Here is a 20,539-nt window from a genome sequence, read left to right as displayed (position 1 = left end):
AAGGCCCCGCTGCTGGCCGACTGGCGCGCGGTTGAGCGGGGCCTTCCCGAAAGCAGGCACCGCGGCCCTCCAGCCGGCAGATGTGACCTCCGGCGCCTCAGCAAGTTTCTGCGCGGTGTCTCGCGGCTGGAAAAAGCTGGTGAGAACGGAATGGGTTTTAGACAAGTAGCCAGACGGGACAGAAGGCCAGGAGTGATTCAGCGACAAAAAAAAAAAGGAAGGTGGCGACGGGAGAAGCCAAGGAATCGAATTTGCCCGGAAGAGGAGGTGTGAGTGGGCCACAGGAGAATCGCTGTCGGAACCCGTCGCAGTCATGGGAGTGAGGTTTTGCCGTCTGAAATTTGCTGGGCCCCCGTTGTTAAGTCCTGGCGTGACGAGCTGCCATCCCTCGAGCTTTACTCCGAGAGGGGGCCGTGGGACAGCGAGCGAGGTCGGGATGCCAGTGACCTGGAGGATTAAGAACGCCGAGTGACCGGAAGCTCGCCCTCATGCTTCAGGCACCGAACGGCAAGCGGTCACCCACCCAACCCGGCACTCGATGCCCCTCCCCCTCCCCCTCCTCCTGCCTCCTCCTCTCCCCTCCCCTCCCCCTCCTCCTCCCCTCCCCTCCCCTCCCCTCCCCCTCCTCCCCCTCCCCTCCCCCTCCCCTCCCCTCCCCCTCCTCCCCCTCCCCTCCCCCTCCCCTCCCCTCCCCCTCCTCCTCCCCTCCCCCTCCTCCTGCCTCCTCCTCTCCCCCCCTCCTCCTCCCCTCCCCCTCCTCCTCCCCTCCCCTCCCCCTCCCCCTCCTCCTCCCCTCCCCCTCCTCCCCCTCCCCTCCCCCTCCCCTCCCCTCCCCCTCCTCCTGCCTCCTCCTCTCCCCCCCCTCCTCCTCCCCTCCCCCTCCCCTCCCCCTCCTCCTCCCCCTCCTCCTCCCCACCCCCTCCTCCCCTCCCCCTCCCCTCCCCCTCCTCCCCTCCCCCTCCTCCCCTCCCCCTCCTCCTCCTCCCCTCCCCCTCCTCCTCCTCCCCTCCTCCTCCTCCCCTCCCCCTCCTCCCCTCCCCCTCCTCCCCTCCCCCTCCCCTCCCCCTCCCCTCCCCCTCCCCTCCCCTCCCCCTCCCCCTCCCCTCCCCCTCCCCCTCCCCTCCCCCTCCCCCTCCCCCCCTCCCCCTCTCCTCCTCCCCTCCCCTCCCTCCTCCTCCCCTCCCCCTCCTCCTCCTCCCCTCCCCCTCCTCCTCCTCCTCCCCTCCCCTCCCCCTCCCCCTCCTCCTCCCCTCCCCCTCCTCCCCCTCCCCTCCTCCTCCCCTCCCCCTCCCCTCCCCTCCCCCTCCTCCTGCCTCCTCCTCTCCCCCCCTCCTCCTCCCCTCCCCCTCCTCCTCCCCTCCCCCTCCTCCTCCCCTCCCCCTCCTCCTCCCCACCCCCCTCCTCCCCTCCCCCTCCCCTCCCCCTCCTCCTCCTCCCCTCCCCCTCCTCCTCCTCCCCTCCCCCTCCTCCCCTCCCCCTCCCCTCCCCTCCCCCTCCCCTCCCCCTCCCCCCCTCCCCCTCTCCTCCTCCCCTCCCCTCCCTCCTCCTCCCCTCCCCCTCCTCCTCCTCCCCTCCCCCTCCTCCTCCTCCTCCCCTCCCCCTCCTCCTCCTCCCCTCCCCCTCCTCCTCCTCCTCCCCTCCCCCTCCTCCTCCTCCCCTCCCCCTCCTCCTCCTCCCCTCCCCCTCCTCCTCCTCCTCCTCCTCCTCCTCAGTGCAGAGGGGGCCAGATCGCGAACGCCCTCAGCTCTCGCCTGCGGTACAGAATTGCAAAGATTCGCAAGCCTCTGAGTGAAGGCGGTTGCCCCAATGGTCAACCTAAAATGTCGAACCCCGCCCCCTCCTCCTCCTTTATTCTGAGACTATGGTCCCAGATACCTCCGCTAGATACCCCCAGCCAGGGGAAAACAGCCCCTCAGCTCCTACAGTCAATCCCCCTAACGTGCTGCAGATCGCTGCTCATCAACTCCAGAAAATAGAGGCCTGTTAAGCTGGAAATTTCTTCCAGTAGGTTCAGGATTTCAAAGGAAACAGACTCTGCTTAAAGTCCACGGTCCCTGACGTCAAAAGAACACAAAAGTAAGAACACAGGAGCAAGCCTTGGATCAGCTGCACCCTTCATTAACCATGATGGAACACCTGTATAAACTTCACCTTCTGCCATACATCTCAGTGTCCTCGAATGATACCGTACCGCAAGTACAGCAGGTAATTAGGAAGGCCAATAGGATGTCATCATTTATTGTGAGGGGAATTGATTACAAAAGTAGGGAGGTTATGCATCAAATGTACAGGGCACTAGCGAGACCACATTTCGAGTGCTGCGTCCAGTATTGGTCACTTTATTTAAGGAAGGATATAAATGCGTTGGCTTACCAGACTAATACCTGGAATGGATGGGTTGTCTTATGAGGAAAGGTTGAACAGGTTAGGCTTGTAGCCACTGGAGTTTTGAAGAGTAAGAGGCGACTGGATTGAAACATATAAGATCCTGAGGGGTCTTGACAGGGTGGATGTGGAAAGGATGTTTCTTCTTGTGGGAGAACCTAGAACCAGGGGTCACTGTTTAAAAATAAGGCGTCTTCCATTTAAAACAGGGATGAGGTGAAGTTTTTTCACTCAGAGGGTTGTGGGTCTTTGGAACTCTCTTCCTGAAAGGGCAGTGAAAGCAGAGTCTGAATATTTTTAAGGCAGAGGTGGATAGATTCTTGGTAAGCAAGGGGGTGATAGGTTATCGGGGGGTAGATGGGATGCAGATATCAGATCAGCCATGATCTGATGAAATGGCGGAGCAGGCTCGAGGGGCTGAATGGCCTATTCCCGCTCCTTGTTCGCATGTTCGTAATGGATGGAGCGGTCATAGGGTATACTTCAAACTAACTGCCTATTTTCAATAGCAAACACTGTTGGCTAACTCACTACCCTCCCAAAGTGGCAGGTGGAAAATGTCGGAGTGAGTTATTCATCCTGTCCTCTAGATGGTGCTGTACTTGGAGTTTATGCCCAAGTTTAATGCTTCTGGCCATCTATTTAACAAGTCAAAGTTTTCTCCATTCCCTTTCAATTTCTGAAATGAATTTTTTCTCTGTCAGGGATCCCCGAGGCAGCCAGTTTGTTCTTAGGGCCCCGACCTGCTACTGAGTCTCAGCCAATGCTGTATCTGATTACACTGATGTACTCAGAAGTAGGCCAGGTGGATACAGCGATAAAAACAAAAAAACTGCGGATGCTGGAAATCCAAAACAAAAACAGAATTACCTGGAAAAACTCAGCAGGTCTGGCAGCATCGGCGGAGAAGAAAAGAGTTGACGTTTCGAGTCCTCATGACCCTTCGACAGAACTTGCGTTCGAGTCCAAGAAAGAGTTGAAATATAAGCTGGTTTAAGGTGTGTGTGTGGGGGGGGCGGAGAGATAGAGAGACAAAGAGGTGGGGGGGGGTGGGGGGGGTGTGATTGTAGGGACAAACAAGCAGTGATAGAAGCAGATCATCAAAAGATGTCAACGACAATAGTACAATAGAACACATAGGTGTTAAAATTAAAGTTGGTGATATTATCTAAACGAATGTGCTAATTAAGAATGGATGGTAGGGCACTCAAGGTATAGCTCTAGTGGGTTTTTTTTATATATAATGGAAATAGGTGGGAAAAGGAAAATCTTTATAATTTATTGGAAAAAAAAGGGGAAGGGGGAAACAGCTCTGAGTTTCCCTGCACCCTCCCCCCACCGCCCCCTCTCTCCCCCCCCCAGGATCTGTTTCTCTTTGCCAAGATCGGGATCTTGCATCGGTTACCACTCGCTCCTTTACTGAGTTACTCAGGTTTTCTCATTGAAGAAGAAATGTTGGGTAGGGTAGGAATGTCTCAGCTTTTGTCTTTGTGATTGGTGCATTTCATGGAGCTGCTGGGAACCACATATAACAACAGCTTGCATTTATACAGCACCTTTGATGTCAGTACAAATGTCCCAAGATAGTCCACAGAGGCGTAAAAGAAAAAATTGGGAATTAACCCAAAATTAGTAGGATTGGTCAAAGATTTGGGTTTTAAGATGAGTCTTTGAGAGGGGGAGATAAACAGGTGGGGGTGAAGCGGATTACAGAGCTTAATGTTTATGGTTGCCAAATCGGCTTGGACACAATCCTGGAGGTTTCATCACATAACTTCCAGCCACCCCACCCAATCAAACCCATTTCCAACATTCCCAATCAAATTTTTGTTTGATGTGACTATTCTGGATTACAGAACCAAGGTAGATGGATTGGGTTAAGATGCAGATCAGGGCATGAGTTCAAACCGCATTCCCAGGGCTTGAACACACAATCTAGTCCGGCACCTCAGGCAATGCTGCACTGAGGGAGCGCTGCACTGTCAGAGCTGCACTGAGGTCCTGTTTTACTGGCGAGACATTAAAGAGAGGCCACGTCCTCCCTCTCATGTGGATGTAAAATATCCCACGTTGAAAGAGGTGCAGGGGAGATCTGACCTGTTAATCCTTACCCGTTGATTCCTTCACTGTCACAGGATATCCTGGAACTGTATCCCTAACAGCACTGTGAGTGTACCTACACCACATGGACTGCAGCGGTTCAAGAAGGCAGCTCACCCACCACCTTCTCAAGGGCAGCTAGAGATGGACAACAGATGCTGGCCCAGCCAGCGATGCCCACATCCCATGAATTCATAAGGAAGAAAACAGATGATCTGGTAGCTATCACATTGTTATTTGTGAGAGCTTGCCCTGTGCAAATATGTTTCCCTGCATGACAGCCATGAATATACTTCAGTAGCACTTCATTGCCTTGGGCGGTCGTGTAAGGTGCTATACCAATGCAGGACCTTCTTTCTTTATGGTTTGGACGCTACCCAGTATAAACAGCTGGTGAATTCAATCCCAACTCAACCGACATGAAGCACCAAATGTGGCCTTTGATCAATTCTGAGCTGCTGATAACTCTAGTGATTACACCTTATGGTGTGGTCTGGAAACATGTAGGTCTTTATGCTCCACACAAGCCTCCTCCTCCTATCCTACTTCCTCTCACCCTAACAGCAGATCCTTCTATTCCTTTTCTCCCTCATGTGTTTATGTAGCTTCCCCTTAAATATGTGTGCACCATTCACCTGATAGATGACTGCATTTCGCCCCCTGGACGTATGCCCTGCCAGAGTGGCTGTGGGATAGACGCCATTAGATGGAAAAAGAAGACAGTGCCAGCCAAAGAAGACCTGGCAAAGTGAGGACCTTAGGAGCCGGGCATCATCTGGGCTGAAGCGAAAGAGATTGAGCTGGACTGGGGCCAGTGGGGGAATCTTGCGTCCCATTGCCCCATGTGAGACCAGAGGAAGGAAGTCTAAGACCTAATTTGCACGTGGTATTACATAGAAATTAGGAGCAGGAGTAGGCCATTCAGCTCTTCGAGCCTGCTCCACCATTCATTATGATCATGGCTGATCATCCAACTCAATAGCCTGCTCCCACTTTCTCCCAATATCCTTTGATCCCTTTCGCCCCAAGAGCTGTATCCAACTCCTTCTCGAAAACATACAATGTTTTGGCCTCAACTACTTTTTGTGGTAGCGAATTCCACAGGCTCACCACTCTCTGGGTGAAGAAATTTCTCCTCCTCCCAGTATTGAGTTCCACGTTCTAACTGCTCTCTGGTAAAGAGCTGCACTGATGTAACGCATGTTGCCTTTGCTGCTCCACCCCCAGTGAGTGTGAAAATTAGCCCGCTTTTCCAGTCCTGGTTGCATTGGTGACCCCAATGGAAAATGGAGGGGCCTAAGTGGAGAGAGCAGGGTTGAACATGATTGCAACACCCCATGTAGCCAACTGAACAATCAATAAATTGATTGAACCTACACAGGACTGAACTTCCGAAGCAGAAAAATATCTCAAGAGTCCGTGTTCCAGCTTCTTCTCTTGCCTTCAAGCCTGTTGAGAGCAGAAAATTTCCATCGGAAAGTCAAATTGCTGCGAGTTCCGAATGGATTTTTTTCCCAGTGTGAAGCCTCATCCCCATGGATCAGGAGCAAGGTGCTTGACGGACAGGTGGAGAGATCAGCCTGTTTTCTGTTAATAACCTCTCCTGCTCATGGGCCCTTTGAGTGACTGTTACTTACTTTCAAATGGTTTAATCTTTATCTCTGCTAGAATTTTTGTTTCCATAATCAGATCTTTTTTTTATGATTTGATTTTTTTCTGTAGCTGTATCCTTTCAAGATCTGTAATCATACTGCCAGTATTTGATGGTAACGTTACATAGTTTAATTTTCCTTTACGTTTCTCTGTTTTCTGACAGATGTGGTAATGTCATCGGACTAGTAATCCAGGGGCCCAGGCCAATGCTCTGGGGAACACGGGTTCAAATGCCACCACAGCAGCTGGTGGAATTTAAATTCAATCAATAAAATTGGAAATTGAAAGCTAGTCTCAGTAATGGTGACCATGAAACGATTGTCAATTGACGTGAAAACCCATCTGGTTCACGCATGTCCTTTAGGGAAGGAAATCTGCCATCCTCACCCAGTCTGGCCTATAGGTGACTCCAGACCCCACAGCAACTCTTAACCGCCCTCTGTGGCCGAGCAAGCCACTCTGTCCAAGGCGGTTAGGGAAGGGCAACAAATGCTGGCCTTGCCAGCGATGCCCACGCCCCATGAAACAATAAAGAGAAAAAGGCCCTGGCTACACTGATGTTAGTGGGTTAACATCGCACCGAGGCACTTTCATCTTCAAAACCCTGCCCAGTTTGTTTGACACTGTTGCTGATTAGTGTATGGGCAATTCATCGACTTGAGGTATTTTTGCATCTTCCTCAGTGCTGAGAATTAGGTCAGTCTTCACCTTTCTTTCCACACATTCTTTGTGGGCATCACCGGTAAGGCCAGCATTTATTGCCCCTCCTTGGATGTTCTCGAGAAGGTGGTGGGGGGCTGTCTTCTTGAACCTCCGCAGTGAATGATAGTGTCAAATACTCCACAATGTAGACGCAACACGGGTTAAGATTATATTAAATAACCCTTGTGGATTCTTTCTTGCCAGTCACGGCTCACACAGAGATAATAATGCTTTTAGTTGCTGCTTCTACAGGTTCCTGGAAAATAAGGAGTGGACCAGTAGTCCATGCAGTGACATGCCCTTGCGGCTTGTTTCCTGTTCAATAACAGGATAGCACGGTATTAACCCATGATGCTAATACCAATAAAAGTTAGTTCATTATGTTAGTGCCATTTCAATGTAGAGCTATTCATGTCGATCTCTCAAATAGTTGCCTTGAGAGTCTACTAGTTGTGGCTCAGTTGGTAGCACTCCTGCCTCTGATTTAGAAGGTTTGTGGTCCAAGTCCTACTCCAGGACTTGGGCACAAAAAAAAATCAAAGCCGACACTCCTGGTGCAGTATTGAGAGAGTGCTGCACTGTTGGAGGTGCCACCTTAACTGAGACCCCCATCTGCTCTCTCCAGGATCCTGTGGCACTGCTTTGAAGAGGGACAGAGGAATTCTTCCCAGTGTTCTGGCCAATATTTAACTCTCATCACTTGAACAGATTACCTGATCATCATCATGTATGTGAGATATTTGTGGGATCTTGCTCTGCGCACATTGGCTGCTACATTTCCTACACTACTGTTTTGACTACGCTTTAGATTACTTCAGTAGCTGTAAAACACTTTGGAACGCCCTGTGGTCAAGAAAGCTCCGATATAAATGCGGATCTTTCCGATTCTTTGTAGGTGGTGTGAAATTTTGTTTGATCATGCTCCTGGGAAGCCCCCTTGAGATGTTTTGATGTGCTCCCGGCACTATATAAATGCACTTTTTTATTGTTGCTGGTTGAATAACGTGCTAATTACTAGTCACTGCATATCATATAAAGGGGATTAAGGCATAAGATTCATTTGATTGACATACAGGGACGTGGGTCTCCTGAGATAACGGTTCTGATGGGCATCTGCAGAGGGGTAGAATCAAAATTGTACCTTTGATTGCAACTCTGTGAATCATCTAAAGCCAACATGCAAACTGAGTTAAATCTAGTTTAATATGCGAAACATACATGTTTGTACTGAGTTTTGTTCAATTTTCCATTTAATGTTAAACGTGTTTGTTGACTTATAGGAGAACCCTCAGGCTTGTAGACTCTGATTCACCCATTCACTGAGGCAAGGAGGTCATTTGGAAGTATGTGATATATCCCTGTGAGACAGAATAGGAAGATAGTCACAGGAATAGGTCATTCACCCCCACAAGCTTGTTCTGCCATTTAGTTAGATTATGGCTAACCTGCAGCTCAAGTCCATTTACCTGCCTTGGGACTGTATCTCTTTATACCCCTACCTAACAAAAGTCTACCTAGGACTCCCTCTATGCACATATTAAGACCCGCTCCACTTCATGAGGAACATGAGGTCCACTTGTGGTTATTGATGCTAAACAGAAATAACATATTACCTAGAACGTACAGCACAGAAACAAGTAAAACAGTACCCCACCAGCTCTCTTCATCTCCTCCTCCTCCAGGTACCATGCCCGAGAGAGAGGGCCTTGGCAACCCGGACATCTATTGGATTGGTTCATGATTATGCTTGGCAAAGTACTGCAGTCATTTGTCATTGCCTTCTGCAGAATCTCTCCCACTCTTTAATGCCTGCCATCAGACATATTGGAAGGATTTACAGGCTGACAATCAGCCTGTTTGGCCACAATGTGCATGCACCTTCCTTGGCCATCAAATCCTGAAGTGGGACTGGAACCCAGAGCTTCTGGCTCAGAGGTAGGGATGTTACCCACTGCACCAGAAGGCCTCAATCACCTGCTATACAGAATCCCCTTCAGTACATCTCTGCTATTCACCTTAGCTACTCCCTGTCGTAGCAAGTTACACATTCTCCCCGCCCTCTTGGTAAAGAAATTTCTTCTGAATTCCTTGTTGGATTTCTTAATGACTATCGTATATTTATGTGTTAAAAACAGAAAATGCTGGAACTACTTGGCAGGTTCAGCAGCATCTGCGAGTGAGGGAGGGATGGGAGTCGATGGCTTGGGTGGGTGGGTTGGGGGGGTGGGATTGGAAGAAAGGGAAGAGGGTTGGTCCTCTGTGAGTACCCACCACCCCACCCTGCCCTCCCCCTCCTGTTGCTAGGCTTCTCGATCAGACAACTCTCGCCCTCCACCTGTGGAAGCCCACAGGTAAACCCAATAGGGCCTTGTATTCAGGCTGCCTGCATGGCAACTGCCCCACTCACTGCTTACTGAATACAGGATGGGGGCCCTTAAGTAAGCATTAATTGGCAGCTGGGCAGGATGGTCGACCATGAGCACCCCCCCCCCCCAACCCAGGCTTAACGGGGCAAAGGCAGGAAGGTGGCAGGGTTCCTGCCTGACATCCTCCTGCCCACTTACATGCCCTCCCACCTCCAGACCCTCCTGGGGGGGGGCGGGCGTTAAATTCCACCCAGCGTTGCAGGTCTACAGCGTTTTGTTAGAATATCCACGCCCTCACGTTCTGGCTTCCCCCACATGTGGAAATGTCTCCTCTGCCATTTGAAACCCTTCCATCATTTTAAGGAGCTTTGTTAGGTCATTCCTTAGCATGCTTCCTGTTTTGGAGAAGTAGCTTACATTGGCAGATCCTTCTATTTGTCTTCAGTGAATGAATACATTATTTCACAAGGTGTACACGTTGATTACCTCACTGTTGTGCTCAACCTCAACTTAAACTCCATTTGGGGGTTGACAATAGCAGGTGCAGTTAGTTTTCTAGTTCTCAAAGTGTATTTGCGAGTATAATTCTAGCAGTTCAATGTCTGAATTTATTATACATGCGGTTTCTCAGTTCAGCCATTTATATTCTTGTGGGCAGTTCTAGTTTGCCTTCAGGGTCCACTTTCCATATTTTATTTCCTGAGAATTCAACTATTTGGCAAAACAGGGATATCAGTAACGAGAAATTGCATCCTACAGAGTTTACACTTAACTAAGATCTGCATTATATAGGCCCCAGTACAGCTGCAACCAGGTGAAACATGTATCATTCTCTATTTCCTTGCAATGATTATAGCTGGACTGAAATTCAGTGCACACATCTTATGAATTTATGGTTTTAATAAGTTCCACTACAATTCCTTTAATAAGGTGCTTCAAGCTTTTATTTTTCAGCTTCTATTCCATGCAAAAGTCTTGAGTAACTTTTTGCAACCATAATGGTGTCTCGCAGGTCAGGTAGATAAAGTGATCAAGGAGGCCGCACTTCATCGGCAAGGCATAGAATGTAAAAGCTGGGAGGTTCTGTTGGAACTGTATAAAACACTAATTAGGCCTCAGCTAGAGTGCTGCGTGCAGTTCTGGTCACCGCATATTAGGAGAGATGTGATTGCATGAGGGTGCAGAGGAGATTTACCAGGATGTTGCCTGGACCAGAGAAAGGTTGGATAGGCAGGGGCTGGAACAGGAGAGGCTGAGGGGATAGGGATAGTTAATTGAAGTGTTTGAGGGGTGTAGATAGAGTGGATAGGAAGGCTCTATTCTGCTTGGTGGCGGCGTAACCATAACCAGGGGGCATGGGTTAGGGTAAGAAGCACGATACCTCGGATTGAAAGGCTTAAAGGCACTAAACGTGGGGCTGTGCAGAAAACAATCAGAACAGTAACCAATCTGGAGCACAAACCCCTCACATGATTGGGCGGTGAGGACCATTTAATTCCTGAGTGACAGTCCAACACAAAAAATACCTGAGACCCTTGCAGCCTGCACACTAATTGTGTGCCTGGCTTGCTAAGGCCTCAATTCTCGAATTATGGAGGTCCACATAATGCAATTGAAGTGCTTGAACACAATCTGTAGTCTCAGCACCTACGTGAAGAGGCCTCTTTAGGTCTTTGCTGCTCACTGTTGTGTTTCACCAGCTTGTTGTGTATTTGATAAGCTTGATTTATGCTCGGAGCCATGCAGAGATGACACTAGTTTCTAAGTGTGCGATTACTTACAAGAGTTTTAGGATACCTCTGCAATCACAAAATGTCAGCCCTCATACTTACAGCTCAGTTTCTAGGTGTTTCTGTAGAGCTCTGTATCCACACCCAGGCTTAACCAATCAAGCACAGTGAGCATGGATCAGTTACCAGACACTCATAATCAAACCCAGAACAATTGAACTCTGCATTTACACTGACTTTGAATTGACAATATTTTGTGGGAACAATTGGAGAACCTTAAATTCAACCTTGACTACTGCAATCCTCAAACCAGACAGCTGTCTGAGTAAAAACAAAAACAGAATTACCTGGAAAAACTCAGCAGGTCTGGCAGCATCGGCGGAGAAGAAAAGAGTTGACGTTTTGAGTCCTCATGACCCTTCAACAGAACTGTAATAGTTCTGCTGAAGGGTCATGAGGACTCGAAACGTCAACTCTTTTCTTCTCCGCCGATGCTGCCAGACCTGCTGAGTTTTCCAGGTAATTCTGTTCTTGTTTTGGATTTCCAGCATCCGCAGTTTTTTTTGTTTTTAGCTTTCTGAGTAAGATAGCCAAATTCCTGTTAATAACTGGTTATAATGTTGGGCTGAAATTCCTCTGTTCACTATTTAAACCAGACTTTTAACGTTGTTTTGTGATTCACCATGCGACACACTTTTGATGTGCAAATGCAGCTGCGTCATCTATTGTTGTTTCGGAGCCGCACGCTGTTCTTTGTTAAGGATTTGCTTTCTGCACAAACTCATTTAACTTGGAACACTTTTGCTAATAGAGATGTCCATTCCATTAATCAAAGCTGAATTCAATTCCAGGTCCCACAGGTGGCAGGTCATCTAATAATAAACACTAAATAAAGCTCGTTGAAAAAAAAATTGTGCTGTGTGCATGCCGTCTCAATTTTTAAACACTCTTTATGTTATTCAATATGAGAAGCAGCTATGGTCACCAAGTGGGGCGGCATAAAACTATCAAACAAGGGTGACAGTGGCATAGTGGTAATGTCACTGGGCCTGTAATCCTGCGGCCCAGGCTAACGCTCTGGGGATAAGGGTTCAAATCCCACCGGGGCAGCAGGTATAATTTAAATTCAATTAATAAAAATATGGAACTGAAATCTCATCTCAGTGACAATGGAGTTATCATCTAATATCCCTTTAGGGGAGGAAATCTGCCATCCTTACCTGGTCTGGGCCTACATGTGACTCCAGACCCACAGCAAAGTGGCCGACTCTTAACTGCCCCTCTGAAATGGCCTGGCAGGCCACTCACTTCAAGGGCAATTAGGGATGGGCAACAAATACTGGCCTTGCCAGCGACATCCGTGTCCCATGAAAGAATAAATGATTTTTTTTAAAAAAGAGTAGACAGAACCTCAGTTTCATAGCTCATCTGAAAGATGACGCCCTCAAGAGTGCTTCACTCTGAGCTCTGCACCGGGAGTGGTCAGTGCAGATTGTGTGTGTTTGGTTCTACTGGAGAGAGCGGGGCTTGAACCCGCAAGATCTGACCTCTGACTCAGAGATGAGAGTGGTACCCAATTTACCATGGCTGGCAACACATTGGCTTCTAATGGGGAGTTTTAACGGATCTGGGAGCTGACGGATTATTCTGCTTGGCTCTGCCGATTTAAAAAATGTAACAAGGCTGAACTATCACCCTCGTGTGCACGTTTGACATTATGTAAATGTAGCTGAAAATCTCTCCTCTGAGTTTGCAATAGTCATGTGTTTCTTTAGGCTGTGAACCTGGGCATATGTTTTGTCAAAAATGATTATAGTCCGATGCTCGTTGCCTACTGCAGCTGAACTTCCCCCCGCCCCCCCCAACCTCATCTTTAGGAAACAGACACAGATTAAAAGTTGAAGTATTTCGCTTCTGCTAATGGGTTAACAATGCTAACCGTTTCGTTCCAAAAGGGAGACGATTCAATTAAATAAGCGGTAAAGCCCATTGAGACATCAGGATATATTCCTTATAGCTTCGCCATCCAATTCCCTTTAAGTGGACTTTGTTGCACTGAAGGATTATATCGGCCTCCGAATTCTAGACTTGAGGAGTGTTCTGTGTTAACATTACAGGACTGACCGACTGAAGGGCCCGGCCTGCAAACAGCATTGGTAATTCTGACCGCATCTTTCAAAAACAAAATCCCACAAAATTGAAAATCTTCAGCAATTTAAGGCAATCGATAAGCATTCCGTGTTCTTCAGAAATGTATCAGTCGTCCACTCAGCTGTCTCTGTATCCGAGAATTTGAATGTAAATACGATCAGGCTGTACTGGATTCTGTAAGGAGGTTAAATCCTCAACATTCCCAGGCAGTTAAAATTCACATGGTTCCTCAGAAGCCAAGTAGTTTTTTTTTATATCGTTCTCGGTTTCTCTTTCCATGCCTTGGAGCACTAATCGCTTTGACGGGCGAGAGCAGCAGCAGTTTTAATCTTGGTTAAACTCCCGTGCCCATCAAAAAGGGAGCGCGGTCCCCCAGTTCCTGGTCCAAATATCCCGCCAAGCTGGGAAATCTTGCGGGTGTCGGGATGGAGGTAAAGACCCCCCACCTCCGTCTCGGACAAAATGACCTGCCTCCTGAGATTGGACTTGGAGAGTGGCCCCTGTGGGGTGGGTGTGTGTGTGTGCATCAAAGCACTCGAGCTGGCTCAGGAATGGCGAGGCGAGCTGAACGCGGGAAGAGGGGGAACTGCACAGCAGAACCAGAGCTCAGTCCATTGTCTGAACCTCTGGGGACTGGGAGCAGAAGGGCACAAGAAGCTATCTTTCCACGAAGTTCAAGTGCCGCCCCAGAGGCTTTCGGCACACCATCCAGACCGACACTCCCCAGTGCAGGACTGACGGAGGGCTTATACCGCCGGGAGCCTCGTCTCTCAGGTGAGATGTCAAATCGCAGCCCCGTCTTGCCCTCTCAGGTCAACATAAAAGACCCCCATAGCTCTATTTGGAAGAAGAGCGGGGGGGTGGGGGGGGTTCCGTGGTGCCTGGCCAATGTTTAAGCCTCAACCCAATGTCACTAAAAACAGATTACATGGTACCGTTTGTGGGAGCTTTCTGTGCGCCAATTGTTGCTGCGCTTTACAACAGTGGCTAAAATTCATAGAAGCACTGGCATTGGCTGTCAAACACTGGGTCATCCGGAAGTCATGAATGGTGCCGCCTCAGTAAGAGCTTGCATTCCCTTTTTCCCTGCTGCTCTCTCACACTGACTGAGATCGATTCTGAAGGGCGTCTTCTGCTTGAGAGAAAAAAAAAAGTTATGTTCGGCTGCTGTGTCGCCAGCTCGGCCTCAGCTGCTCTTGCTGGTGGCTGCTCACACAGTTCACTCCGCTGGGACTGAGATCTGAAAGGGCCGCGGGTTCGTCTGTACATAGGAGAAAGAGGAGGCCATTCAGCCCCTCAGACCTGCTGCACCTTTCAAATAGATCACGGCTGATCGGCACATCAACTCCATTGACACACTTTCACTCCCATATCCCTAATACCCTTGACCTAAGAACAATCCATTGACCTCAGTCTTGAAAGCACCAATTGTCCGTGGGTTTTTGGGAAGAGCAAGTTCCAGGCACTAGCTTTTGTGTGAAAAAAAAAGCGCTTCCTGACTTTGCTCCTGAACAGTCTATCTCCAGTTTTAATATCGTGGCCTCTGGCTCTTGTCTCTCCCACCCAGGGGAGTTGTTGTTCCTCTGTACCCTACCTGACCTCACTGGGTATCATCAGCGTTACAGCCCAGATTCCCCTGTGAGAGGCCTCCCCTGAACGCAGTCTCGTGAGTCCCGCTAGAAGGTCGGACCGGGAGGCTGTGAAGCCTTCCGCAGAGGAAGAGCCCTTGCATTCTCGCTCCCTTGCACGAGGCGCGACCCTTCGTGGAGGGAGCACTGCTGGCAACCCGCAGACCCCACCTGCGATGGAAACATTAAAAGCGGTGGGGAGCCCGGACAGTAGCTATACTCGCAGCGCCCCCCCACCCCCCCCCCCCCAACCCCCACGGATAACCCAGAATCTCCCAACCTTCCGCCTCCAGCTCCGGTGTGCGTGTCAAAAAGTCACAGAGCTCCCAGCCCCTAAATCAAATAAAGTTCGAGGTGTTGCTGGACAGATGGAGTTCGACTTTGTTCATTGCTCCCAACAGTATTCTGGCGCCGCATTGTCGCCTCTTAACTATTGGAAATGTTCCAGGACCATTTGCATTGGAGGTTTTCAAACAGGGGAAAATCGCTTTTGGCAGCTTACGAAATGTGTAGTTTTCCAAAAGGAGCATCGTTGGGGGGTGGGGGTGGGGGGGGGAAGCGGTGGTGGTGGTGGTTTCATCCGCGATGGGCTGAATGGTCTCCGCTCTGCACCGTGACTGTTCTGAGATTTTATAACTAAACATGAGTTTCATGGTGCGCACCCAGAAACAGTAGCTGGGGGAGAGCACCACCACGTCTCAGTCAGACTCACACTGAGATGTCCCCCGTGTGCCCTCGTGCAACGCAGGGTGTAAGGTGCTGTAGGTAATACGTAGACTGTAATGTCTAGATGGTGATGTGTGGATTGTAAATTGGAAGGCCAGTTTATCCACCAAATGAGTTAAACAGGGGAACTAATCTCCCCTATCGTCAGGAGACTAACCAGATCAGGATGACTGCCTGTTTGACACCCCCCAACAGGATAATCCTTTCTGCTGTTGTCATCTCCAACCGAGCCCATCTGGCAGGAATTAGAAGTAAGACTTGCATTTATGTGGCGCCTAAGTCTCGACTTCAGGACATACCAAAGTGTTTTACAGCCGGCTGAGTTATTTTAAAGCCTGTGAGATATGCAGCGGCCATTTTGTACACAAGTTCCCACAAACAGCAGAATCATAGAATTTTACAGCACTGAAGGAGGCCATTCAGCCCATCGTGCTTGTGCAGGCTCTTTGGTCGAGTTATATGATTAGTCCCACTCCCCAGCTCAACCGCCCGCCCTCCCCCCTCCCCCCACCATACCCTTGATCATTTTTTCCTTCAAGAATTTATCCAATTCCCTTTCGAAAGTTACTACTGAATCTGCTTCCAACATCCTTCCAGGCAGCGCATTCCGGATCACCACAACTTGAAGATTAAGCAGATGTCACCTGTTTTGTTTGCCAATCGCCACTGAGAACAGTTCCTACTCTATTCAAGCCCTTCAGGATTCAGAACCAAATCCCTGCTCTAATAAAACAAGCGCAGCAGCTCCAGTCTCGCCCCTGGTGCCAGCCTTGTAAAGCTTTTCTGCAGCCTCTCTAAGACCTTCCTAAGTTTGGCGCCTAGATTCGAACTGTACGCACAATACACCAGCTGAGGACTGACCAGTAATTTATAAAGGTTTAACATAACTCCCTTACTTTTGTGTTTTCCCAGGTCTCCACTAATCAAGCCAAGGATTCCCCTTTGCATTTTTATCAGCCTTCTCAACTTGCCTTGCCACATTCAAAGGCTCGTGTACGTAGACCCCCAGGTCCCTCTATTCCTGCACTCTCTTTATGGTTGTGCCATTTAGGCCCTATTGCCTCTCAGTCTTCCTGCCAAAATGTTTCATTTCTCTGCTTTAGATTTCATCCACCGGGTGTCTGCTCATATCACCAGTCTAAGTCCTCCTGACTACTATCCTCCGCATTGTCTAATACATTCTGGGATTTGTGTCATCTACAAGCTGGCCCTAATGGATAAGACATCGGACTTCAGCATGAGCTGTGATCCCAGCAGAAGCTTGCAGGTTTGAGGCCTGCTGCAGTTGTTTTGCAGTTTCTCTTTAAGGGGCTGCCATTTACTTTATCCCTGATTTTGCTAATTTAGTTTATTTGTTTGTAACCAAAAGAGTACAAGCTTTAAAATTCTAACCTGTGCAGCCAAGAAAAGCCATGTTTCTTCCACTTCCTTCTGTATACTTTCCTCTATATAATTTCCCCATATACTTTCCTCATATACTTCCCTCTGTATATTTCCCTCTGTATATTTCCCTCAGATACTTTCTTCATATACTTCCCTCTGTATACTTATCTCTGTATGTTTTCCTCTGTATACTTCCCCTGTATACTTCCCTCTGTATACTACACCCCTGTATATTTCTGTCTGTATATTTCCCTCTCCATATTTCCCTCTGTATACTTCCCTCTGTATAGTCCCCTCTGTATATTTCATTCTGTATATGTCCCTCTGTATACTTTGCTCTGCATATTTCCCTCTGTATACTTTGCTCTGTTCTCCACTATTCCCTGCTTTCTGTCCTTTAGCCAATTTCATATCTATATTGCCACTTTGCCTTTAGTAAGCTTCAATTCTGCAAACAAATTCACAGACCAGATAATATTTTTTTACTGATATTGATTGAGAGATAAATAATGACTGGGATACCGGAGAGAGTTCCCCTTTGAAATAATTTTATTTTCCATTGACTTACCCCTCAACCTTTGAAATTGATGAAGATTGAATTAGCTACAACTTTGGGAATCATTAACGTTCAACTAAGATGTTTTTATAAAGCTGATTTTCATTCAATGTACACTCAAAATTGCTGGTTGCAGGTGCCTGTTCGAAAGTCTAGGTGCAAAAGTGCAGAGTTTGTGGAGAGAAATCTCCATCTAGTTGTTCCTGATCTTAAGTGGCTCAACCAGCATTCCTTCAAGGTGATGCTCAAACCAAAATTGCCACAAAACTGTTTTGACGTTATCATCTCGTGGAGCAAAAAGGAGGCCTCCCTTCCCCTCAACCCCACCCCCCCAACCCCACCCCACTCCCAGCCCCAGGCCCCACACTCAGCCCCTCTACCACCTATCCCCCTCCCCAAGGTCTGATTCAGCATTGTTACCGGCCGGGATTGGGATCAGGACACCTTGATTGATGTCCACATTTCATTGCTTATAAATGAGACCAGAGACCCAAGTTCAGCTCAGTTCTCTGGCCAAGGTGGGCCCATGCCCAGAACCATGTTGCCGTGTTAAACGTAAGTTGCTTTTACGTGGAATTTACACCACAGGAACAGGCCATTTGGCTCAACCGGTCCATGCCAGTTTTTATGCTCCACTTGAGACTCCTTCTCACTCGACTTCTCCTCACCCTGTCAGCATATCTTGCTGAGAACCTACCTTTATACAGTACATGGATGTCCCAAAGTGCTTTCCACCTTTTGAAGTGTGTTCACTGCTATATTATGGGAAATGTGGCAGTCAATTTGCACACAGCAAGATCCCACTAACAGCAATGCAATAATGACCAGATAGATCATAGCCCCATAAGCAACTGAAGGACCTGAAATCCAAAATATTAAGTTACTGTGCCCCATTTTTTTATTCATTCATGCAATTTGGGCTTCGCTGGCTGGGCCAGCATTTATTCCCCATCCCTAGTTGCCCTTGAGAAGGTGGTGGTGAGCTGCCTTCTTGAATCACTGCAGTCCATGTGGTGTTGGTACACTCACAGTGCTATTAGGGAGGGAGTTCCAGGATTTTGACCCAGCGACAATGAAGGAACAGTGATGTATTTCCAAGTCAGGATGGTGAGTGACTTGGAGGTGAACTTCCAGATGGTGATGTTCCCATTTATTTTCCCATTGCCCTTCTAGATGGCAGTGGTCGAGGGTTTGGAAGGTGCTGTCGAAGGAGCCTTGGTGAATTCCTGCAGTGCATCTTGTAGATGGTTCACACTGTTGATACTGTGTGTCAGTGGTGGAGGCAGTGAATGTTTGTGGACGTGGTGCCTATCAACTGGGCTGCTTTGTCCTGGACGGTGTCAGGCTTCTTGTGTTGTTGGACCTGCACTCACCCAGGCAAGTGGAGAGTATTTCATCACACTCCTGACTTGTGCCTTGTAGATGGTGGACAGGCTTTGGGGAGTCAGGAGGTGAGTTGCTCGCCACAGGATTCCCAACCTCTGACCTGCCTGTTTAGCCACAGTATTTTTATGGCTAGTCCAGTTCAGTTTCTGGTCAATGGTAACACACAGGATCTTGATAGTGGGGAATTCAATGATGGTAATGCCATTGAACATCAAGGGGCGATGGTTGGATTCTCTCTTGTTGGAGATAATCATTGCCTGACACTTGTGTGGCGTGAATGTTGCTTGCCACTTGTCAATGAAGCAGTCGACGAAGTCTGTCTGTCACTCAGTCTTTAACTGAAGTAAATACTTTTCTTAGTTTACAAACTTGACAGGAATAAATTATTCTGCATAATTTATTTTTAAGCCTATATGTAAATAGCATCACTGACTTTTCAAAATATCATACATCATAATTAAAATCATCAAGCCTTTCTTAATGGGGATTTATAGCACAATGGGTTGACTCAGTGACCATCTATCACTAAGTTTGAATCCAATTCTGATGGACTAATAAAAGGAAAAAAAAACTTGCATTTATATCGTACTTTTCACAACCAGCAGACAACTCAAAGTGCTTTACAGCCAATGATGTACTTTTTGAAGTGCAGTCACTGTTGTAATGTAGGAAACTTAGCAGCCAATTTGTGCACAGCAAGCTCCCACAAACAGTGATGTGATAAGGAGCAGATAATCTGTTTTAGTGATATCATTTGAGGGATAAATATTGGTCCAGGACACCGAGGATAACTCCCTTGCCTGTCCTTGAAGTGTTGCCACGGGACCTTTTATGTCCAGCTGAGAGTTGTGCATGAAAGGGAAGATAGGACTTTAGTTTAACGCCCAGAAGACAGCATCTCCCACAGTGCAGCACTCACCCGGTACCACACTGGACTGTCATGTTATGCTCAAGGCTCTGGTGTGGGGGTTGAATCTGCAATCTTGTGAATCAAGATAAGGGTGTTACCACCATGAGCCGCGGTCTGTGCTATTAACCCAACTGTGACCCAGATGCTTAAATCCACAGTGCAAATCTGCCTAGCAACGAGCACTCGCTCAGTGATATGCGAATTGGGGGAAGGGGAGATTTATTTGGCTGCAGTGAGAGACTCACAGTAGGTCTGGTCCATTGGAATTCTACACAATGGGCGTGAACTGGAGGTGCCTTGGTGCATTGACACCCTACTCGATGGTCAGGAATGAACTGGTGTGTTACTGGCCTCCCATTTTCCACCAACTCTAGCTCATTCAAAACTCTATCACCTTTATCCTAACATGCACCAAGTCCCGTTTACCCATCAGCCTTGTGCTCATTGACACATTGGCTCTCACTTCGGCATACCTCAATTTTCACATTCTCATCCAGGTTTTCAAATCCCTCCATGGTTTCATCCCTTCATATCTCTGGAACCTCCTCCAGCCCCACAACTCTCGGAGATATCCATGTTCCTCCAATTCTGGACCCTTGCTCGTTCTCAAATTCCTTCTTCCCACCATTGGCGGCCAGGCCTTCAGCTGTCTCGATCCTACGTTCTGGAACTGCCTCCATAACTCTGCCTGCCCCCCCTCTACCTCTCCCCTCCCTTGAGGGGTGCTCCTTAAAACCCTGCCTCCCGCTCCTGATATACTCCCAGGCGGCTGGCCAGTCGTGTTTGGTACCATAAACAGAAGCGCCTGGTTCTGCTGCTTTAAAGGTGCTAGATAAATGCAAGCTGCTGTTGCAGTAGGGGTT

At 48.4% G+C, this 20,539-nt stretch overlaps 1 protein-coding gene across 3 annotated transcripts in view; it reads left to right on the top strand.

The window, feature by feature from the left end:
- The window catches only part of olfm2a (olfactomedin 2a), a 702,739-nt gene that overhangs the window by 435,725 nt on the left and 246,475 nt on the right, over positions 1 to 20,539 (top strand). The window contains exon 1 of one of the 3 annotated variants that reach the window (XM_041177082.1): positions 1,689 to 2,205. The exons of 1 other annotated variant lie outside the window; for it this stretch is intronic. In XM_041177082.1, the coding sequence (XP_041033016.1) occupies positions 2,125 to 2,205 (81 nt within the window). In that variant the 5' untranslated portion in view covers positions 1,689 to 2,124. Of the gene's footprint in view, positions 1 to 1,688; positions 2,206 to 16,507; positions 16,709 to 20,539 lie in introns of those variants that run through there. One more of the 3 variants, XM_041177080.1, reaches the window with a different exon arrangement.

The sequence above is a fragment of the Carcharodon carcharias genome, chromosome 30 (assembly GCF_017639515.1).
Source record: "Carcharodon carcharias isolate sCarCar2 chromosome 30, sCarCar2.pri, whole genome shotgun sequence".
Classification (NCBI taxonomy): Eukaryota; Metazoa; Chordata; class Chondrichthyes; order Lamniformes; family Lamnidae; genus Carcharodon; species Carcharodon carcharias.
This window is presented reverse-complemented; position numbering and strand designations above follow the sequence as displayed.